General features: G+C 37.8%; 1 protein-coding gene across 1 annotated transcript in view; it reads right to left on the bottom strand.

The window, feature by feature from the left end:
- Positions 1–19,407, bottom strand: part of C6 (complement C6) — an 84,447-nt gene that overhangs the window by 30,403 nt on the left and 34,637 nt on the right. The window contains exons 8-12 of the mRNA XM_032627153.1: positions 17,218–17,340; positions 7,431–7,597; positions 4,660–4,885; positions 3,597–3,768; positions 3,144–3,255 (exon numbers count right to left, since the gene is read on the bottom strand). Of these exons, the coding sequence (XP_032483044.1) occupies positions 3,144–3,255; positions 3,597–3,768; positions 4,660–4,885; positions 7,431–7,597; positions 17,218–17,340 (800 nt within the window). The remainder of the gene's footprint in view (positions 1–3,143; positions 3,256–3,596; positions 3,769–4,659; positions 4,886–7,430; positions 7,598–17,217; positions 17,341–19,407) is intronic.

Raw genomic sequence — 19,407 nt, 5'->3', positions numbered from 1 at the left:
GCACATTACTAATGTTATGAATAATACCTTCAAACACCTCGGGGTCCTCCTGGATTCTTTCTGTTCCTTCACTCTTGTATCTACTCAGAGTCTGCTCAATTTCTACTTCTAAATATGTCTCAAAATTCTCTCCTTTCTTTTGCCATCATCATTGTCTTTGCTTACAGCATGTATTATCTCTTACCAGGACAACTATCTAATTGGTCCCTCTTCTAATCCATCTTCCATATTGCTGCTTAAATTGATTAGAATATATATACTTATTTTAATTAATAACTTGCTCCCCTCTGTATATGAGATGGCTTACTATTGCAAGAAAAAGAAAACTATATATGAATCCTGTAGTGGCTATAAATGGAATAAAAAAGGTATCCTGCATACGCAGCAAATATATGCAGATGCTGTGGTAACACACTGACTACAAATCATTTGAAAGTGTTCCTAATAACCTATTTATCATCATATACTTTCCCAGTTAATGTGTAATTAAAGTACAACTCCTGGAATTTGGGGTTCACTAAAAGATTTTAAAGATAAGATGGGTTTTATATTCTTAGCTTGGAATATGAGATTTAACCCACTTTCCCATCCTCACCTCTTGCCATTTCTTCCAATAGAACCTATCATCTAGCAAAACAAAGCCATCTGCTATTCTTTGCACATAATACTCTCTTTCATGCCTCCCTGTCTTTACCTGGCTGTTCCCTCTATCCTCAACATCTTCTCTCTTCTGTTCTCTCAAGACCCAACTCAAATAGAACTTCCTCTGTGGAGAATCTCTTTCATTTCCCTAGCTTCATCAGGTGTACCATCCTTTCAGTTTTGGGGGGAAACTTGTACAAAGCTCTAATTTATGTTTATCACATTTATCATCCCCACCCCTACACTTGAGTGGCACTTCTATTACCAGGTCTCCCCTCACAAACCTTTACACAGGGCTTAATAACTCTTTGCTGAAAAAATGCAAAACACTCTCCTTCTTAGGAAGACAGTAATGTAACAGTAATGTAACTCTTTCCTTACCTAGTGGGAGACAAGTACAGAGAATTGACTAGGAAATTATTCTCTGAGAATCGAAGTTGGGAATTTTGAGGGAGGTGAAAGCTCAATCGTCAACATTTGTTATTACTTGGCCATGTGATTCAACTTTTCTCCTAGAAGATGATTAATTTCCTGAATACAAAAAAGAGCATTCCATCTTTGGTTATTATGGGTATGGCTGTGTTTCCAAGGGAAATGGCATGATGAGTAGTATTAATGATCTAGATGTTTTATTCAAAGGCTGCACATTTTTCCTGCACATTCATCCTGAAATAAATTATTGTCATAAACTTCTGCTTCCATTTCCTTTATGAAGCTGTAACATATAAGTGTATGTTGCAGCCATCAAGCTTTGTCCGACATATCTGCTAGACCGACTAAACAAGAACCCTTAGTCACTATCACTTGCCAATGGGGGTAGGACTTGTGTCTTGGTCACTGAAAAGATATCTTCACGTGCAATGACATGATTGCTCTAGCCTGAAATGAGGCATACCTGCCTCTGTTTGACTCCATATAAGGAGCATTTTGCTACTAGGAATCTAGAAGGTACTCATTAGGAAAAGTTAAAATTGTATTACTTTTGTGCAAAAACTATCATCAGGTGGGAATTAGGCCTTTAATAAAGAACAAATTAAAACAAGGAGTGAACTTATTCATGGAAATGGAAACATATAATCTAATTTTGTAAAGAGTCATTAGAAGAATGAATCACTGTTTAAACCCTTTGTGTGTTTTTAAAATTAGAATGTCAATCATTTTAATACTTTATTTAAGCAGCTGGCACAAGCAGATTAAAAATTATTTAGGTATCTGGATCTGATAAAATGTAATTCTGAGGATACTGTTGTAGGGCAGGGACTGGAAAACTTTTTCTATAACGGGCCTTGATCATCAATTGCAGGTCAGGCAGTGTCTGTCACCTTGTGTCATAGTTGCACAAAACAGCTATGGTCATTATGTAAACAAAGGAATGTGGTTGTGTTCCAATAAATTTCATTAAAAAAAGAAAAGAAAAGAATACAGAGGGCAGGTCAGATTTGGTCTGTGGGCCATAATTTGTTAACTCCTATTCTAAAGGATTCATTTCCAAAGTGTGACTTCTGAACTAGCAGCATCGGTATTACCAGGGATCTTGTTAGTTATGGAAGTTTCTGGGCCCTGCTCAAGATTAGCCTCTAGTGCATCTGGAGTGTGAGAATCTCTGGTTCTAGAGTAAAGACTAATCGACATTACTCCCCCTCCAAAATATTTCCTCCCCCTCACAACTTTAGGCCTGGTACCTTATACATGAACAGAAGATGTATGAACAGGGAAGATACATTAGCCCAGACTATGCTCCATGGATATTTATTTGCTGGCCCTGGAGAATCGAGGGTATTGATTTTTCATCATAAATATGATACAGTTGGAAACAGATTAAAGGCCTTACTGGGTTTAAGAAAGGTAAACTTTTTTTAATAAAGGTAAAATTGATTAGGGCACATGCCTCCCGTGATCAATTTTAAATATTATCTATCTCCTGAAAGTTTATATCTAAAGCCACAGAACTGTCTAACAAAAAGTATTTAGTTGTTTTTAATCATAGAAACATATAGCGGTTTAATGAAAAATGATAAAATTAAAAGGTATTAAAACTGTACTGACTCCTTAAGAGTTCTATAGGTTTTTAACCTAAGAAGCCATTACAGACTCAACACCTCCTATGTTACAGTCAAGACTAGTTTGTTTCTCTGATAACGTGCCTTAGATAGGGGGTTACTTTGCTCAGATTCAGAAATAAACAGTCAGATCTTAGTTGCAGATTCCTACAGAAGTCATCCAAACCATTCTCCACTCACATAAATGTACCACCACACGAGTTAGTAGTGCCAAGGCACACAAAAGTGTATGTGTTAGTTTGGTCTAGCAACCAGGTATGAGGACACCTCCAGGGAATTCACAGGGAAAAGTGATGGAGACTTTCTAAATATTCCTTTTTTACTTTTTAAGTCAACAGGTATTAAACTAAGAAAAAAATAACTGTAAATAAAAGAAAGTGTATGTTTCCTAAGTTCTATTTTTTTGGATTCCAAACCTAAAGTAAAGGTCAGGATGCTTACCCGGATAAATGCATTTTCTGGAGGGACTGGTTGAGGACACCCTGAATCTGATTCTAATTCAGGGAGGTCTATTTCTTTCACTTCCTCATCATCACTGATGCATGGTTGTCCACTAAAAGGGAAAAATAAACGTGTGTATAATACAATAAATATGTGTGTATATATATATATGTATAAACACATTTACATGTTTGTGTATACACATATATGCATGCATATATACACATTATATATGTGTGTATATATATATGTATATAATACATTTAAAAAAGAGAGAAAACAAAGAGAAAAAGGGGTAGCAGCCGATCTAACACCTCACTGATATGTTGTGTTGGAATAGGTAAAATTCTAATCATTTCTTTACCTAGCAGTAAGAAAATAAATATCTCAACTGTCTAGTATAGTAGCGGTGTTGGGGGAGATGCCCTGCTCTCTCCCCGTATCCATCCTTACTCGTTCTGCATTATGGAAAATGTGCAGTGCTCCACTTGCCGCCTCTCCCCCTCACAGCTTTTCCCTCCTTGCTGGGGGGCAGGGTTGTTGCATTCTCGGGTTCTTGATCTCTTGTAAGTAGCATCACACGTGCTCCAGGAAGACCAGCAGCCCCAGTTCCCATCTACAGCATCTGGAACACAGGAAGACCCATCCACCGATCATGGTGCCTCTGGGAGAATTGGGGCTTTGAAGCCAGGTCAACTTGGCTTCCTCACAGTTTAGCTGTGGGAGCCTTTGTGGAATATCATAGGGTTATTGTGAGGATTAAAAGAAATTATCTGTGCAAAGGGCCTGACACATCACCTGATTTCCCTTTCCTGTTCCCACAGCCTGAATAAAATGGCAACAACTATGAATCATTTTCAACTATCAGCAACATATCTCACACATACATATATACATAAATATATGTATACATGTGAACTTCTTCCAAATAGAATATATATAAAATTACATTTTTAAAGGTAATAGACTATATTCTTACTCCCATGACATATCCTCTTTCTAAGGAGGGTTAGAGGTATGAACATTGCTTGGTCCTGTATGAAACCTTTGGTTGTGTCTTAATTTATCCCTTATTACAAGCCACCCTCATTCTACATTATAATGCACAAGAGGTTAACAAGAGCATCACATATTTTACTTTATAGTGTGTTTTATTATCTATTTTATGTTATAGGCATTGTGCTGTATATTTTATATATATACACATATATAATTTTTGGGTATATAGTGGCATTATCCCCATTTTATGGATGAACAGACTGAGGCATAGAGAGGTTAGGTGACTTTCCCAAGGTCACATAGCTGGTAGGTTACAGCTGAGATTCACACCAGGACTGTTTGACCTTTGAGTCTAACTTTCTCCAGGCCTGTTTTCCTTGTGAGTTTGCATAAGGTGGAAATTGCTTATGCAGTTCTCTTATGCAGAGAAGTTTTGTTTTGTTGTTTTCATTGACCAACCTACAATACCTTTGGGAGGGGAAAGCTTCCTACCTCATAGCAAGTTACTGACACTTACTAGATTTGTAATCCGGAGAGCGCCTCTCACAGTTCTCACCGTAGGTGCCGCTCTGGCACACACACAGACATTCAGTCCCCGAGAGCGTGGGGTGGCCGTTATTAGGGCATCGAGCACATTGGCAGGGGTCAAACTTGGCTGCATATTCTCGATAAGCTCTCATGAGGTTGTTCCGTCTTGTCACTGCACAGGGGATATTTCTTACCAGGTCTGTAATGGGAGCAAGCTAAGAGCAGATGGGAGAGAGGAGGTCCAGTCAGTCACATCTCTTTGGCATATGTTGCCATCATCGCCCAATTCCCGTGGAATGAGAGGCAAGGTATGGAAAATCCCACACTTCAAAGGGATTGTTGTAGAATATGGTATATCTGTCGATTGGACTAGTGGAGAAAAGCCCTTCCCATGAGGGTGGGGGAGCTTCTTTCCCTTCTACAGTGGCTTCTGTTGTCCCTAAAACATGGCAGGTGTAAAGTATCTGGAGCTTACTTTCCCCAGAATTCTACTATGGAGGAAGCCTCACATGAGGTGTCTCTTACTTGGATTTACATCGACTTGTTTATTAAGCATCAAATGCATGCATCAAAGTACTGAGAAAAGTGACCAAGAGTTAGGCATCTCAGGAATGCTTTGCTGAAGGCTCATCAAGTTTGACTCAAGGAGAAAAATCTGGAAAGGGTGAAGAGAGGCTTTCAGTGTTCTTTGTTTTTCCAGGGACACTACTACTGGCTTTTGATGGAACCAGATGAGAAAATGTGGAGAGACAAAATAGAGAAATGAACGTGCTGGTAGGATCAATAGAAGAATTACAATAACAAATATGGAGCTAACACAAAATCGGGGTTCATTTTTTTTAACATCTTTATTGGAGTATAATTGCTTTACGATGGTGTGTTAGTTTCTGCTTTACAACAAAGTGAATCAGCTATATGTATACATACATCCCCATATCCCCTATCCCACCCTTCTAGGTGGTCATAAAACACCGAGCTGATCTCCCTGTGCTATGTGGCTGCTTCCCACTAGCTATCTATTTTAAATTTGGTAGTGTATATATGTCCATGCTACTCTCTCACTTCGTCCCAGCCTACCCTTCTCCCTCCCCATGTCCTCAAGTCCATTCTCTTCGTCTGTGTCTTTATTCCTGTCCTGCCCCTAGGTTCTTCAGAACCATTTTTTTAAATTCCATATATATGCGTTAGCATATGGTATTTGTTTTTCTCTTTCTGACTTACTTCACTCTGTACGACAGACTCTATGTCCATCCACCTCACTACAAACTCAATTTCGTTTCTTTTTATGGCTGAGTAATATTCCATTGTATATGTGTGTCACATCTTCTTTATCCATTCATCTGTCGATGGACACTTAGGTTGCTTCCATGTCCTGGCTATTGTAAATAGAGCTGCAATGAACATTGTGGTACATGACTCTTTTTGAATTATGGTTTTCTCAGGGTATATGCCCAGTAGTGGGATTGCTGGGTTGTATGGTAGTTCTATTTTTAGTTTTTTAAGGAGCCTCCATAGTGGTTGTATCAATTTACATTCCCACCAACAGTGCAAGAGGGTTCCCTTTTCTCCACACCCTCCCCAGCATTAGTTGTTTGTAGATTTTCTGATGATGCCCATTCTAACTGGTGTGAGGTGATACCTCATTGTAGTTTTTTTTTTTTTTTTTTTTCGGTACGTGGGCCTCTCACTGTCGTGGCCTCTCCCGTTGCGGAGCACAGACTCCGGACGCGCAGGCTCAGCGGCTATGGCTCACGGGCCCAGCCGCTCCGCGGCATGTGGGATCTTCCTGGACCGGGGCACGAACCCGTGACCCCTGCATCGGCAGGCGGACTCTCAACCACTGCACCACCAGGGAAGCCCTCATTGTAGTTTTGATTTGCATTTCTCTAATGATTAGAGATGTTGAGCATCCTTTCATGTGTTTGTTGGCAATCTGTGTATCTTCTTTGGAGAAATGTCTATTTAGGTCTTCCAGGGCTCATTTTAATTAACATTTTAAAACCTCAGAGGAATGACTCTCTAGTGAAGTGTATGACTCACAAGTGCCCAGATGGGCAGCTGGACCTCATTTTCCTACCATAACCTGTAGAGCTCCAAGTATCTTCATGCTACATGTAAATCATTCTGCCTTCATGATGATTGAACTTCTTTATTTTCATTTAAATGAAATGAGCAGAATAGCTCCTTAAGGAGCTTTTTAAAATGTGCTTATGTTTTAGGCAAAACTGGCTCAAAGTGGCATATGACTGATTTGTGGACAAAGTATTTCATACCTAATAAAAATCACCCTTTAATGTAATTACAACAAATATAAGACTGGTAAATTTAATCAATGGTGATAGAAACAGAAAATCAAAGGGTCTAAAATCCCATTTACCCCACAGAGCTATAAATGAAGATTTAGCAGGGCTTATTAGATAAAGAATTGCAAGAAAAGTACAGAAATCAAATTTATTACATACATGGGGAGTAGAACACTACTCCAGGTAAGTTTAGGCATTTTCATGCACTAAACTCCCTCTTCTGGTATTTAATGTGTGCTGGGAATTCTAAATGCTGTACTACAGAATGCTTGTTTGAACAGCATAAACAAGAGATGTTTAATTTAATGTTTTTTAAAAAGGTATGTTGTGCATACACACTAAAGAAAGACATTTCTTTTATCATCTGAGAAGAAAATGGAAAAGGAATTGTGTGATGTACAGTTTGGGTTGCCAGAGAACTGCCTTAGCTCTTACCCATAATGCTTTTCAATCTTACCTTAAAGTCAATCACAGTAGGATTTTCCTTCACTGATTCTAACCACTCAGAAAATGTCTTCTCTTCTGGACCAGAACTCCCTTTCTCCCACGCCAAAGCTGCTGCATACTCACTCCTCCCTCCTTGAACCAGGGATATGGATTTCTCTGATCCCTGAATAAATGAACCTGCAATGTATTTCAAGAAAATTACTCGTTTAATTTTATTGCAAATTCAAACTTGAAAGTAAAGCCTATTTGCACAGGAGAAAGAAGCAGATGGCAGAGTCATGTAGCTCAATTAAGTAAACTAAGTGAAAAGCAAGAGAACACGTCTCTTGTCCCTATAGGGAGTTTAATAATAGGAATGATAATAATAGTGCCAACAGCTACCATTTATTAAGCAACACATGTATGCCAGGCACTCTGCACTCATTATTTATGTAATTCTCTTAACAACCCGGAGCAGTAGGTGTTACAAACCTGGACATTGAAGCCAGAAGTAATTTGGCCTGGAACACATGGATACTAAGGGGGCGGAGTGGGGCTGGGATGCAGATGTAGCCCAAGGCCTGAGGACTCTGTCTCCTGCTCTTTGATGCCAAACCTCCCACTTTTGACTTATATGGGCATATGTCTTGGGCCCCCAGAATAACGTAAACCACATGGTTTCTGGTACCCAATCAGTTGACTGCCATGCCATAACTGACTACAATTACAGAAAAATGTTGATAGAATACCTTTAAGCTTAAAGACAGGAGTAAAAGTACAACTAACCAAAAAAAAAAAACAATTAAATCTCAAGTTAAAAGTTGGCACAATGTTGCTTTAGAGGTATTGGCGTTTACTCTGTACAGCACAGATCTTTCATATAAATTTTCAAAACTATTCCTCTTAACTAATGGTGTCTTTAATATGGGTAGGAACTGAGTAATAAGAAATTATAGTGAGAAATAAAATCAAATGGGAAAGAGGCTAGTGATATGGGTAATAGTTAATGGCATTAATCTGGTGTCTGTTCTGGAGTGCCAGTAAGGATCAGCTATGCCCCCAACTGTTTAGAAATTCTACAGTAAGAGAGTCTAGGATGATTAGAACAATGGGTGAAATACTCTCTCTATGAAAAAAGTATGGTCCTTTTCAAAGTGAGCTGCTTAAGAGGGGTATAAGAAGAAATTTTTAGAGTTTTTTTGCATTTAATTTTCAAATAAAATAAGGGAGAAATTATTATTTGCCAATATGTCATATACCTATTGACGGTGACTCTGATATGCAGATTGATATATGTCATAAATGGATTGACACTGGTAAGAGCTATATATGCTAAGAATGGGACCCTGAAGAAAGAACTAGTTAAGTCTATTTACTATTCTATTAGCTACTTTGAACAGAACGCTTACAAGTGAATAAATTGATTAAAAGGATTCCAGAAAGAAAATGCAGACTGAAGATGATACCAACAGTGCAAACATAAGGAAAACAACTAATAGAAGGAAGAGCAGACACTTCTATTTCTTCCACAAGCTTCTCATCAATCACAACATGAGTTTGACAGCAAGCCACTCTCAAAACATATCAAAAATTTTAAGGAATTTTATGAAGTATTATCATTATGATATGAGCAAGACAAGGAAAATTCTGTTTATTTCATATAGATTATCTTTTGATATTTTCTATTTTGCACACTTGTATATATTTTTGTCCATAATGTATTTTTAGAAATAATATATTTATAAACATTTGTTAGTAAGTATACATATATTAGGGATATAGCCTCAAAAAAATTTAATGGTACCATTACAGATTATAAAAATTTGGAGTCAAATGATTTAATCAAAGTAGCTCAGAGTTAGAAATAGACAAATCAAAGCTCTTTTTTAAATTTTTATTTCTTTTATACAGCAGGTTTTTATAAGTTACCTATTTTATACATATTAGTGTATATATGTCAATCCTAATTTCCCAATTCATCCCCCCCCCCCCCCCCCAGCGCTTTCCCCCCTTGGTGTCCATACGTATGTTCTCTACATCTGTGTCTCTATTTCTGCCTTACAGACTGGTTCATCTGTACCATTTGTCTAGATTCCATATATATGCATTAATATACGATATTTGTTTTTCTCTTTCTGACTTACTTCACTCTCTATGACAGTCTCTATGTCCATTCACATTGGGGCTGCAAAAGCCCCAATTTTGTTCCTTTTTATGGCTGAGTAATATTCCATTGTATATGTACCACTTCTTTATCCATTCGTCTGTCGATGGGCATTTAGGTTGCTTCCATGACCTGGCTATTGTAACCAGTGCTGCAGTGAACATTGGGGTGCCTGTGTATTTTTGAATTAGGGTTTTCTCTGGGTATATTCCCAGTAGTGGGATTGCTGGGTCATATGGTAATCCTATTTTCAGCTTTTTAAGGAACCTCCATACTGTTCTCCATAGTGGCTGTATCAATTTACATTCCCACCAACAGTGCAAAAGTGTTCCCTTTTCTCCACACCCTCTCCAGCATTTGTTTGTACATTTGCTGACGATGCCCATTCTAACTGGTGTGAGGTGATACCTTTTTGTAGTTTTGATTTGCATTTCTCTACTAATTTGTGATGTTGAGCATCTTTTCATGTGCTTCTTGGCCAACTGTATGTCTTCTTTGGAGAAATGTCTATTTAGGTCTTCTGCCCATTTTAAATTTTTTTTTTTTTAATATTGAGCTGCATGAGCTGTTTATATATTTTGGAGATGAATCCTTTGTCTGTTGATTCGTTTGCAAATATTTTCTCCTATTATGAGGGTTATCTTTTCATCTTGTTTGTAGTATCCTTTGCTGTGCCAAAGCTTTTAAGTTTCATTAGGTTCCATTTGTTTATTTTTGTTTTTATTTCCATTACTCTAGGAGGTGGGTCACAAAAGATCTTGCTGTGATTTATGTCAAAGAGTGTTCTTCCTATGATTTCCTCTAAGAGTTTTATACTTTCCGGTCTTACATTTAGGTCTCTAATCCATTTTGAGTTTACTTTTGTGTATGGTGTTAGGGAGTGTTCTAATTTCATTCTTTTACATGTAGCTGTCCAGTTTTCTCAGCACCAATTATCGAAGAGGCTGTCTTTTCTCCATTGTATATCCTTGCCTCCTTTGTCACAGGTTAGTTGACCAAAGGTGTGGGGGTTTATCTCTGGGCTTTCTATCCTTTTCCATTGATCTATATTTCTGTTTTTGTACCAGTACCATACTGTCTTGATTACTGTAGTTTTGTAGTATTTTCTGAAGTCAGGGAGTCTGATTCCCTCCAGCTCCATTTTTCCCCCTCAAGATTGCTGTGGCTATTCGGGGTCTTTTGTGTTTTCATACAAATTTTAAGATTTTTTTGTTCTAGTTCTGTAAAAAATGCCATTGGTAATTTGATAGGGATTGCATTGAATCTGTAGATTGCTTTGGATAGTATAGTCATTTTTACAATATTGATTCTTCCAATCTAAGGACATGGTATATCTCTCCATCTCTTTGTCTCATCTTTGATTTCTTTCATTAGTGTCTTATAGTTGTCTGAGTACAGGCCTTTTGTTTCCTTAAGTGGATTTATTCCTAGGTTTTTTATTCTTTTTGATGCAGTGGTGAATGGGATTGTTTCCTTAATTTCTCTTTCTGATCTTGCATTGTTAATGTATAGGAATGCAAGAGATTTCTGTGCATTAATTTTGTGTCCTGCAACTTTACCAAATTCATTGATTAGCTCTAGTAGTTTTCTAGTGGCATCATTTGGATTATCAATGTATAGTATGATGTCATCTGTAAACAGTGACAGTTTTACTTCTTTTCCAATTTGTATTACTTTTATTTCTTTTTTTTCTCTGATTGCCGTGGCTAGGACTTCCAAACCTATGTTGAATAATAGTGGCAAGAGTGGACATCCTTGTCTTGTTCCTGATCTTAGAGGAAATGCTTTCAGTTTTTCACCCTTGAGAATGATGTTTGCTGTGTGTTTGTCATATATGGCCTTTATTATGTTGAGGTAGTTTCCCTCTATGCCCAGCTTTTGGAGAGTTTTTATCATAAATGGGTGTTGAATTTTGTCAAAAGTTTTTTTTGCGTCTACTGAGATGATCATATGGTTTTTATTCTTCAATTTGTTAACATGGTGTACCACATTGATTGATTTGTATATATTGAAGAATCCATGCATCCCTGGGATAAATTCCATTTGATCATGGTCTATGATCCTTTTAATGTATTGTTGGATTCTGTTTGCTAGTATTTTGCTGAGGATTTTTGCATCTATATTCATCAGTGATATTGGTCTGTAATTTTCTTTTTTTGTAGTATCTTTGTCTAGTCTTGGTATCAGGGTGATGGTGGCCTCGTAGAGTGAGTTTGGGAGTGTTCCTTCCTCTGCAATTGTTTGGAAGCGTTTGAGAAGGATGGGTGTTAGCTCTTCTCTAAATATTTGATAGAATTCACCTGTGAAGTCATCTGGTCCTGGACTTTTTTTGTTGCAAGGTTTTTAATCACAGTTTCAATTTCATTCTTTGTGATTAGTCTGTTCATATTTTCTATTTCTTGCTGGTTCAGTCTTGGAAAGTTATACTTTTCTAAGAATTTGTCCATTTCTTCCAGGCTGTCCTCTTTATTGTCATAGAGTTCCTTGTAGTAGTCTCTTAAGATGCTTTGTATTTCTGCCATGTCCATTATAACTTCTCCGTTTTCATTTCTAATTTTATTGATTTGAGTACTCTCCCTCTTTTTCTTGATGAGTCTGGCTAAAGGTTTATCAATTTAGTTTATCCTTTCAAAGAACCAGCTTTTAGTTTTATTGATCTTTGGTATTGTTTTCTTTGTTTCTATTTCATTTATTTCTGCTCTGATCTATATGATTTCTTTCCTTCTGCTAACTTTGGGGTTTTTTTGTTCTTCTTTCTCTGGTTCCTTTTGGTGTAACATTAGATTGTTTATTTGAGATTTTTCTTGTTTCTTGAAGTAGGCTTGTATAGCTATAAACTTCCCTCTTAGAACTGCTTTTGCTGCATCCCATAGGTTTTGGATCATCATGTTTTCATTGTCATTTGTCTCTAGGTATTTTTTTATTTCCTCTTTGATTTCTTCAGTGATCTCTTTGTTATTTAGTAGCATACTGTTTAGCCTCCGTGTGTTTGTGTTTTTTATGTTTTTTTCTCTGTAATTGATGTCTAATCTCATAGTGTTGTGGTCAGAAAAGATGCCTGATATGATTTCAATTTTCTTAAATTTACTGAGGCTTGATTTGTGACCCAAGATGTGATCTGTCCTGGAGAATGTTCCATATGCACTTGAAAAGAAAATGTAATCTGCTGGTTTTGGGTGGAATGTCCTATAAATATCAATTGAATCTACCTGGTGTATTGTGTCATTTAAAGCTTGTGTGTCCTTATTAATTTTCTGTTTGGATGATCTGTCCATTGGTGTAAGTGAGGTATTAAAGTTCTCCACTATTATTGTGTTACTGTTGGTTTCCTCTTTTATAGCTGTTAGCATTTACCTTATGTATTGAGGTGCTCCTATGTTGGGTGCATATTTATTTATAATTGTTATATCGTCTTCTTAGATTGATCCCTTAATCATTACATAGTGTCCTTCCTTCTTGTAACATTCTTTATTATAAAGTCTATTTTATCTGATATGAGTATTGCTACTCCAGCTTTCTTCTGATTTCTGTTTGCATGGAATATCTTTTTCCATCCCCTCACTTTCAGTCTGTATGTGTCCCTAGGTCTGAAGTGGGTCTCCTGTAGACAGCATATATATGGGTCTTGTTTTTGTATCCATTTAGCAAGCCTGTGTCTTTTGGTTGGAGCATTTAATCCATTCACGTTTAAGGTAATTATTGATATATATTTTCCTATTACCATTTTCTTAATTTTTTTGGGTTTGTTTTTGTAGGTCCTTTTCTTCTCTGTGTTTCCCACTTAGAGAATTCCTTTAGCATTTGTTGTAGAGCTGGTTTGGTGTTGCTGAATTCTCTTAGCTTTTGCTTGTCTGTAAAGCTTTTGATTTCTCCATCGAATCTGAATGAGATCCTTGCTGGGTAGAGTAAACTTGGTTGTAGGTTCTTTCCTTTCATCACTTTAAGTATATCATGGCAGGTGGATTCTTAACCACTGTGCCACCAGGGAAGCCCCTGCCCTTTCATTTTTTCTATCTTTCTGTCCATGTAGTTTTTGTTCCACAGGCTGCAGGATTGTTGTTCTTCTTGCTTCTGCTGTCTGTCTTCTGTTGAATGAGGCTATCTAAGAGGCTTGTGCAAGCTTCCTAATGGGAGGCACTGGTGGTAGGTAGAGCTGGCTGTTGCTCTGGTGGGCATAGCTCAGTAAAACTTTAATCCGCTTGTCTGCTGATGGGTGGAGCTGAGTTCCCTCCCTGTTGGTTGCTTGGCCTGAGGCAACCAAGCACTGGAGCCTAGAGGCTCTTTGGTGGGGCTAATCTGGGAGGACTCCCACCAAGGAGTACTTCCCAGAACTTCCACCGCCTGTGTCATTGTCCCCATGGTGAGCCATAGCTGCCCCCCACCTCTGCAGGAGACCCTCCAAGACTAGCAAGTAGGTCTGGTTCAGTCTCCTGTGGGGTCATTTCTCCTTCCCCCTGTGTCCTGATGTGCACACTACTTTGTGTGTGTCTTCCAAGAGTGGAGTCTCTGTTTCTCCTAGTCCTGTTGAAGTGCTGCAATCAAATCCCGCTAGCCTTCAAAGTCTGATTCTCTGGAAATTCCTCCTCCTGTTGCCAGACCCCCAGGTTGGGAAGCCTGACATGGGGCTCAGAACCTTCACTCTAGTGGGTGGACTTCTGTGGTATAATTGTTCTCCAGTTTGTGAGTCACCCACCTAGCAGTTATGGGATTTGATTGTATTGTGATTGCGCCCCTCTTACTGTTTCATTGTGGCTTCTCCTTTGAGTTTGGATGTGGGGTATCTTTTTTGGTGAGTTCCAGTGTCTTCCTATCAATGATTTTTCACAGTTAGTTTTGATTCCTGTGCTCTCGCAAGAGGGAGTGAGCATACATCCTTCTACTCTGCCATCTTGAACCAGTCCATCCAAATCTATGTTCTTAAGTGTGCTTTGCTTTTAGAAAACAACATAAATGTGTCTCTTTTTTGGGCAAATTGTCATTGTGATTAATAAGCATTAGTTGAGAATCTGCTATAAGCCAGGCACTAAAAACTTGGGTTGGGGAGTTGACACAATTTAGGAATATTAGCAATGTGTCAGCTGGGCAGGATTGATAGTTGATTAACCAGTTTGGAGACTATTGCAGTAGTCTCTGATTTTGCAGTGTCCCTACAAGCTGAAAACTAGAATTCATATTTGACATTTTCTCATCTCTATGTTGGATGGATTTTATAGTCGAGTAGTTTTTTTTCAGTAAGTATTCAAGAATGAATATCACCAGAATTCTCTCATGTTTTGAGACATCTTTCTGTTACCTCTACATATGAACACATTTTCTTTTCTCTTTTAGAAATTTGTGGACATTCCTCTATCATCTTGTAGTTTTGCATTTTGTCAAGAAGTCTGACGCCAGCCAGATTTTGTTGTTATTCTGTAGGGAACTTGTTCTTTCAGCTAGGATACTTGAATTCATTTTAAAAATCTTTGTATTTAGTTAATTAACTAGAATTTGTCTTGAAATTGTATATTTGAACAATATTTATGATACAAATAATGAAGACAAATTTCTTCCTTTATTTCAGGGGCTTTATATATATATATATGTATATTTATTTATATATATTTTTAATAATAGTTTTTCTGTTTCATTTCTTGGGCTCTCTATTTCAGGAACACTAATTCCCATCTATAGAATTACATTTGTCATTCCATTTCCATTAGATATTCTTTAATAATGGTTAATATCTGGATTTTTTCTCTGCATTCATTATGAATTACTTTAGATTTTTCTTTATTAATTTTATCTTCAGACAATTATATTTTGAAGTTGCAGTGTCTATTTATAACTATAATGGCAATACTTTTCAATATTTGCTGTCTTTGTATCTTAGCTTTGAAATCTTCCTTTTCAATTAATTCTTATATTTAATGTTTTTATCTCTGAGCTTTTGATTTACTGAATTCACATTCTTATTAAATTATTCTATTGCAAGACAAACTGGTATAGAATCTGTACATTGTTTGGTTTATATTACTAGATTGATTGTTTGCATACTGTTCTTTTTTGGGGGGGTATAATACAAATGTGTAGTTGTCATGTCAGCTCTCATTTTGCTTATGCTCAACATGGGCATCCACATGTAGACCATTGATAGGCTCTGATATTTAAAACTACCTATTTATTATTATAGTAAATATGATATTATTATCTGTTCCTTGGCTGTCCTCCCATGACCATATAAATTTCATATTTTGGGAGTTTTTGTGGTTCTGATTTCCTTTGTTCTGAGCAGAAGTAGCAATCAGTCAGGAAGAGTAAGGAAATAAGAAAATTTTACACAGAGGAAGGAGCTATTTATAATGGCAAGGCACAGAAGAGAGCATGACTTATTTAAGAGACTGCATAAAGTTTAGCTAGGCAGGGAGAGAGGCAGGAACCTATCTTCAAGGCTGTGTGAAACCCTGACAAGTTTAAGGCATGAGTGTTTCATGATAAGATTTGCCTTGGAGAATATTCCTTTAACAGAAAATGTGTAGAATAGATTGGAAGAAGGCAAGACCAGAGGCAAGGGAATGAGTTGGGAGGCCTCTGTGGTAATCCAGGTTGGAAATGATGAATGGAAGGCATGTCTATGGAAATGAAGAGCTGGGGAGAACTGGGAGAAATATTAAGGAGGAGGAATGACTACTTATTGGATGTAGAGGCTAGAAAGAGGGAGGGAGAAATCAAAGAGAGCACTCAGGTTTCTGGCTTTGTTGCCTGAGCTTTTTTAATGTACTTCTCTTACAACTTATTTGTCTTTTTTTTTAAATTGAAGTATAGTTGATTTACAATGTTTTGTTAGTTTCTGGTGTACAGCAGAGTGATTCAATTTTTCATATATATGGATATATACACACACACATATATAACTCTTTTCATATTCTTTTCCTTTATGGTTTACTACAAGATACTGAGTATAGTTCCCTGTGCTATAGAATAAGACCTTGCTTATCTATTTTATATATAGTAGTTTGTATCTTCTAATCCAAAACTCCTAATTTATCTCTATGCCCCCTTCTCATTTGATAACCATAAATTTGTTTTCTATAATATGTCTATGAGTCTGTTTCTGTTTTGTAATAAGTTCACTTGTATCATATTTTAGATTCCACATAGAAGTGATATCATATGGTATTTGTCTTTGTCTGACTTACTTCACTTAGTATAATAATGTCTAGGTCCATCCACATTGATGCAAATGGCATTATTTCATTCATTTTTATGGCTGAGTAGTATTCCATTGTATATATGTACTACATCTTCTGTATTTTTAATGGTTGTCTATATGTATCCTTACTTTGTAAGTTCCTTGACTGGAAGACCTAGTTCATGCCCATCTGTACAATGCTTTACAATGCTTAATACTGAGTTTTGGCCGATAGGAAGAATCCATAAATGTGCATTCAGTTAAATAAACTATATAGGAGATAAAGAAAATCTTAACCATGTCCCCTTTTAAGCAGTACTAATATTTGATTTGCTCCCCTTCCCCACCACACATAGGGCTCTGAGGCAAACAAATGAAACTAATGAAAAGTGAAAAATAGTGTAGTCACAATCATGTGCAATATGGTACTTAAATTATGGCCAGTCAGGATGCACTGGGTAAGCTGCTAAGAGAAAGCATTGTTACCTCCATATTTCTCTGACAGCTTGTTAGTGGTGCACCGGTGTTCCACTTTTGTTTTCTTAAAAAAAAGGTAGCGTTTCTTTGTTTCAACCCGGATGCAGTTTTGGACTTCTGCCTTCGTTAGACCTAGGAAATGGAATACAAGCAAAAAACCCTGAGAATGTACCATGGAGAATTCAGGGAAGAGGAACATGAGGCTCTGGGCACTTGGGGAGCTACAGGTACTCCATATCAGCACACAACTCCTCCACTCCCCGTGAGCTCAAATGATTAATGGCTTTTACTACAGAGGCAGTCCTTCACAGGCCCTGGGACGTGCTGAAGAGAAGAGGTATATATGAGTCCCTGCTGTCTCCCCCATGGGGATCATGTTGGCGTCTCCATGTTGCCTACACACAACAAATCTCTAAGCTTTCCTGTCCTGCTGGCCACTGCCCTTGTATAGCCTCACAAGTCAAGAGATAAACACATGCTCTGTTTGGTGCCCCGCTGACAGGCCTTCTTTTGGGGCCACAGCTGATTCTGTGAGAACTGAGTCCATATCCCTTCTTCCCCTCTTCACCACCTAAAATGTAGATCTCATTGGTCACCTCTCCTTCCCGGAACACTCATTCTCATACTTGGCTATGCTTCCTCTCCCTGACTTAGCTGCTCACTCCACCTCTACCTCCAAAACGCTTTCATTTTACTATCAGAAATTCTGACTTCCTGACTCATGAACTCTTCTTTTATGTCCTCAATGACTGTTCACTCTTTCTCCTCATCTTAATTCAAGCCTATACTTGATATATTTCCACTGTTGTCTCCAAGGGAGGTTGATGCTGCCTCATTCCCAGCCTCTTTAGGAGTTGGAGCTGGGCTTGATATCTTCCTACTTTCCCAGTGCTGCTTTCATAGGATGACACTCCACAGTTTTATAACTCTTCTAAAAGTCTTGTTGCTCTGAAGCTCAGGACATCCAATTCTAATTCCTTTGGTCTTCATTGTTCTTATCTTTTAACAAACTTCGAAGCATCATTTGTTAAAGATTTTGGTATCTGAATCAGTCTTTTCCACCCCAATGCTAGCCATTATTCTTAATGACTTCAAAACCGATGGGGATGTCAGGGATTGAGTGGGACAGAGCACAGAGAAACAGGCCTGGCTGTTTGGAGGCTAAGTTGTACTGCTTATCTGGGGTAATTTGAGGAGAATAAATGTTTCCTTTTTTTTTTTTAATAGCTTCCCAAGTCACCTGACCTGGTACCCAAAACACCTAAACTAGAATCCAGTTTTTTTGATGTTTAGTTAAAAATTGCCTTGAAAAATACAAGCTCATGAGAGATAGAGCTGTTATGTGAGCTCTTAAGCAACTTAAAGCAAAGTAGTTTATCAGATACTGATTCTTAGGGTTGCAGGTTACAAGAGGCAGGGAAGAATGTTTTCAGAGCTGGATGTGTCATGTGAGTACGATGCTGAAATTTAAACCTGAGGGCGCAGATCAACGAGGAATGAGGCTGAGTAGATGTGGATGGGGCTTCCTACTTCACCGTTCTTTCAATAGTTTGACCCATTCAAAGAGATGTATTACAGGTTGGAGTAAAGAATTCTTGGTTTGATGGCTGTTTTGGTCAGACTGAATAAACACAACTCATTTTTCTTCTGGTAGTATTGTTCTTATAAGTGGGTCAGGCAAATGTTTAGGCCACGTGAGGAAGTTAATACGTCTGTGGTGCACAACTCTTATCCTTGCATTAGGTTTCTATGATTTATAAGTGAAAATTAAATTGTATGTGACCAATTCACTAATTATAACATAATTAACTGTAAAGTTAATTGCATTTGCTGAGGGTTATAGGAGAATGCTTAAAGATTTGAATGATGAATTTCTCTTATGAGTCGTGGTGTTGGTCATGCAGTGATCAAAATATCAAGGCTTTATCAGTGAATTTCTGTGCCGGCCTTTTCTTCTTCACAAGATGTCCTATAGCTTGTGCCTGACCCATATCCACACTGACACAGGAGTTTCTTGATGCTGAAGCACTTGCCCTCTCAAGCCTGAGTGTCCCTCTGGTGTGACACAGAGATGAGTATTTCAGCAATGTCCTCAGCTACTCTGACTGGGCAAAGGTCAACAGTGTCAATCAAAAATGTCATACTGATAGGGGCTCCCCTGGTGGCGCAGTGGTTGAGTCCACCTGCTGATGCAGGGGA

Source organism: Phocoena sinus, chromosome 3, assembly GCF_008692025.1.
Source record: "Phocoena sinus isolate mPhoSin1 chromosome 3, mPhoSin1.pri, whole genome shotgun sequence".
In the NCBI taxonomy this organism is placed as follows: domain Eukaryota; kingdom Metazoa; phylum Chordata; class Mammalia; order Artiodactyla; family Phocoenidae; genus Phocoena; species Phocoena sinus.
This window is presented reverse-complemented; position numbering and strand designations above follow the sequence as displayed.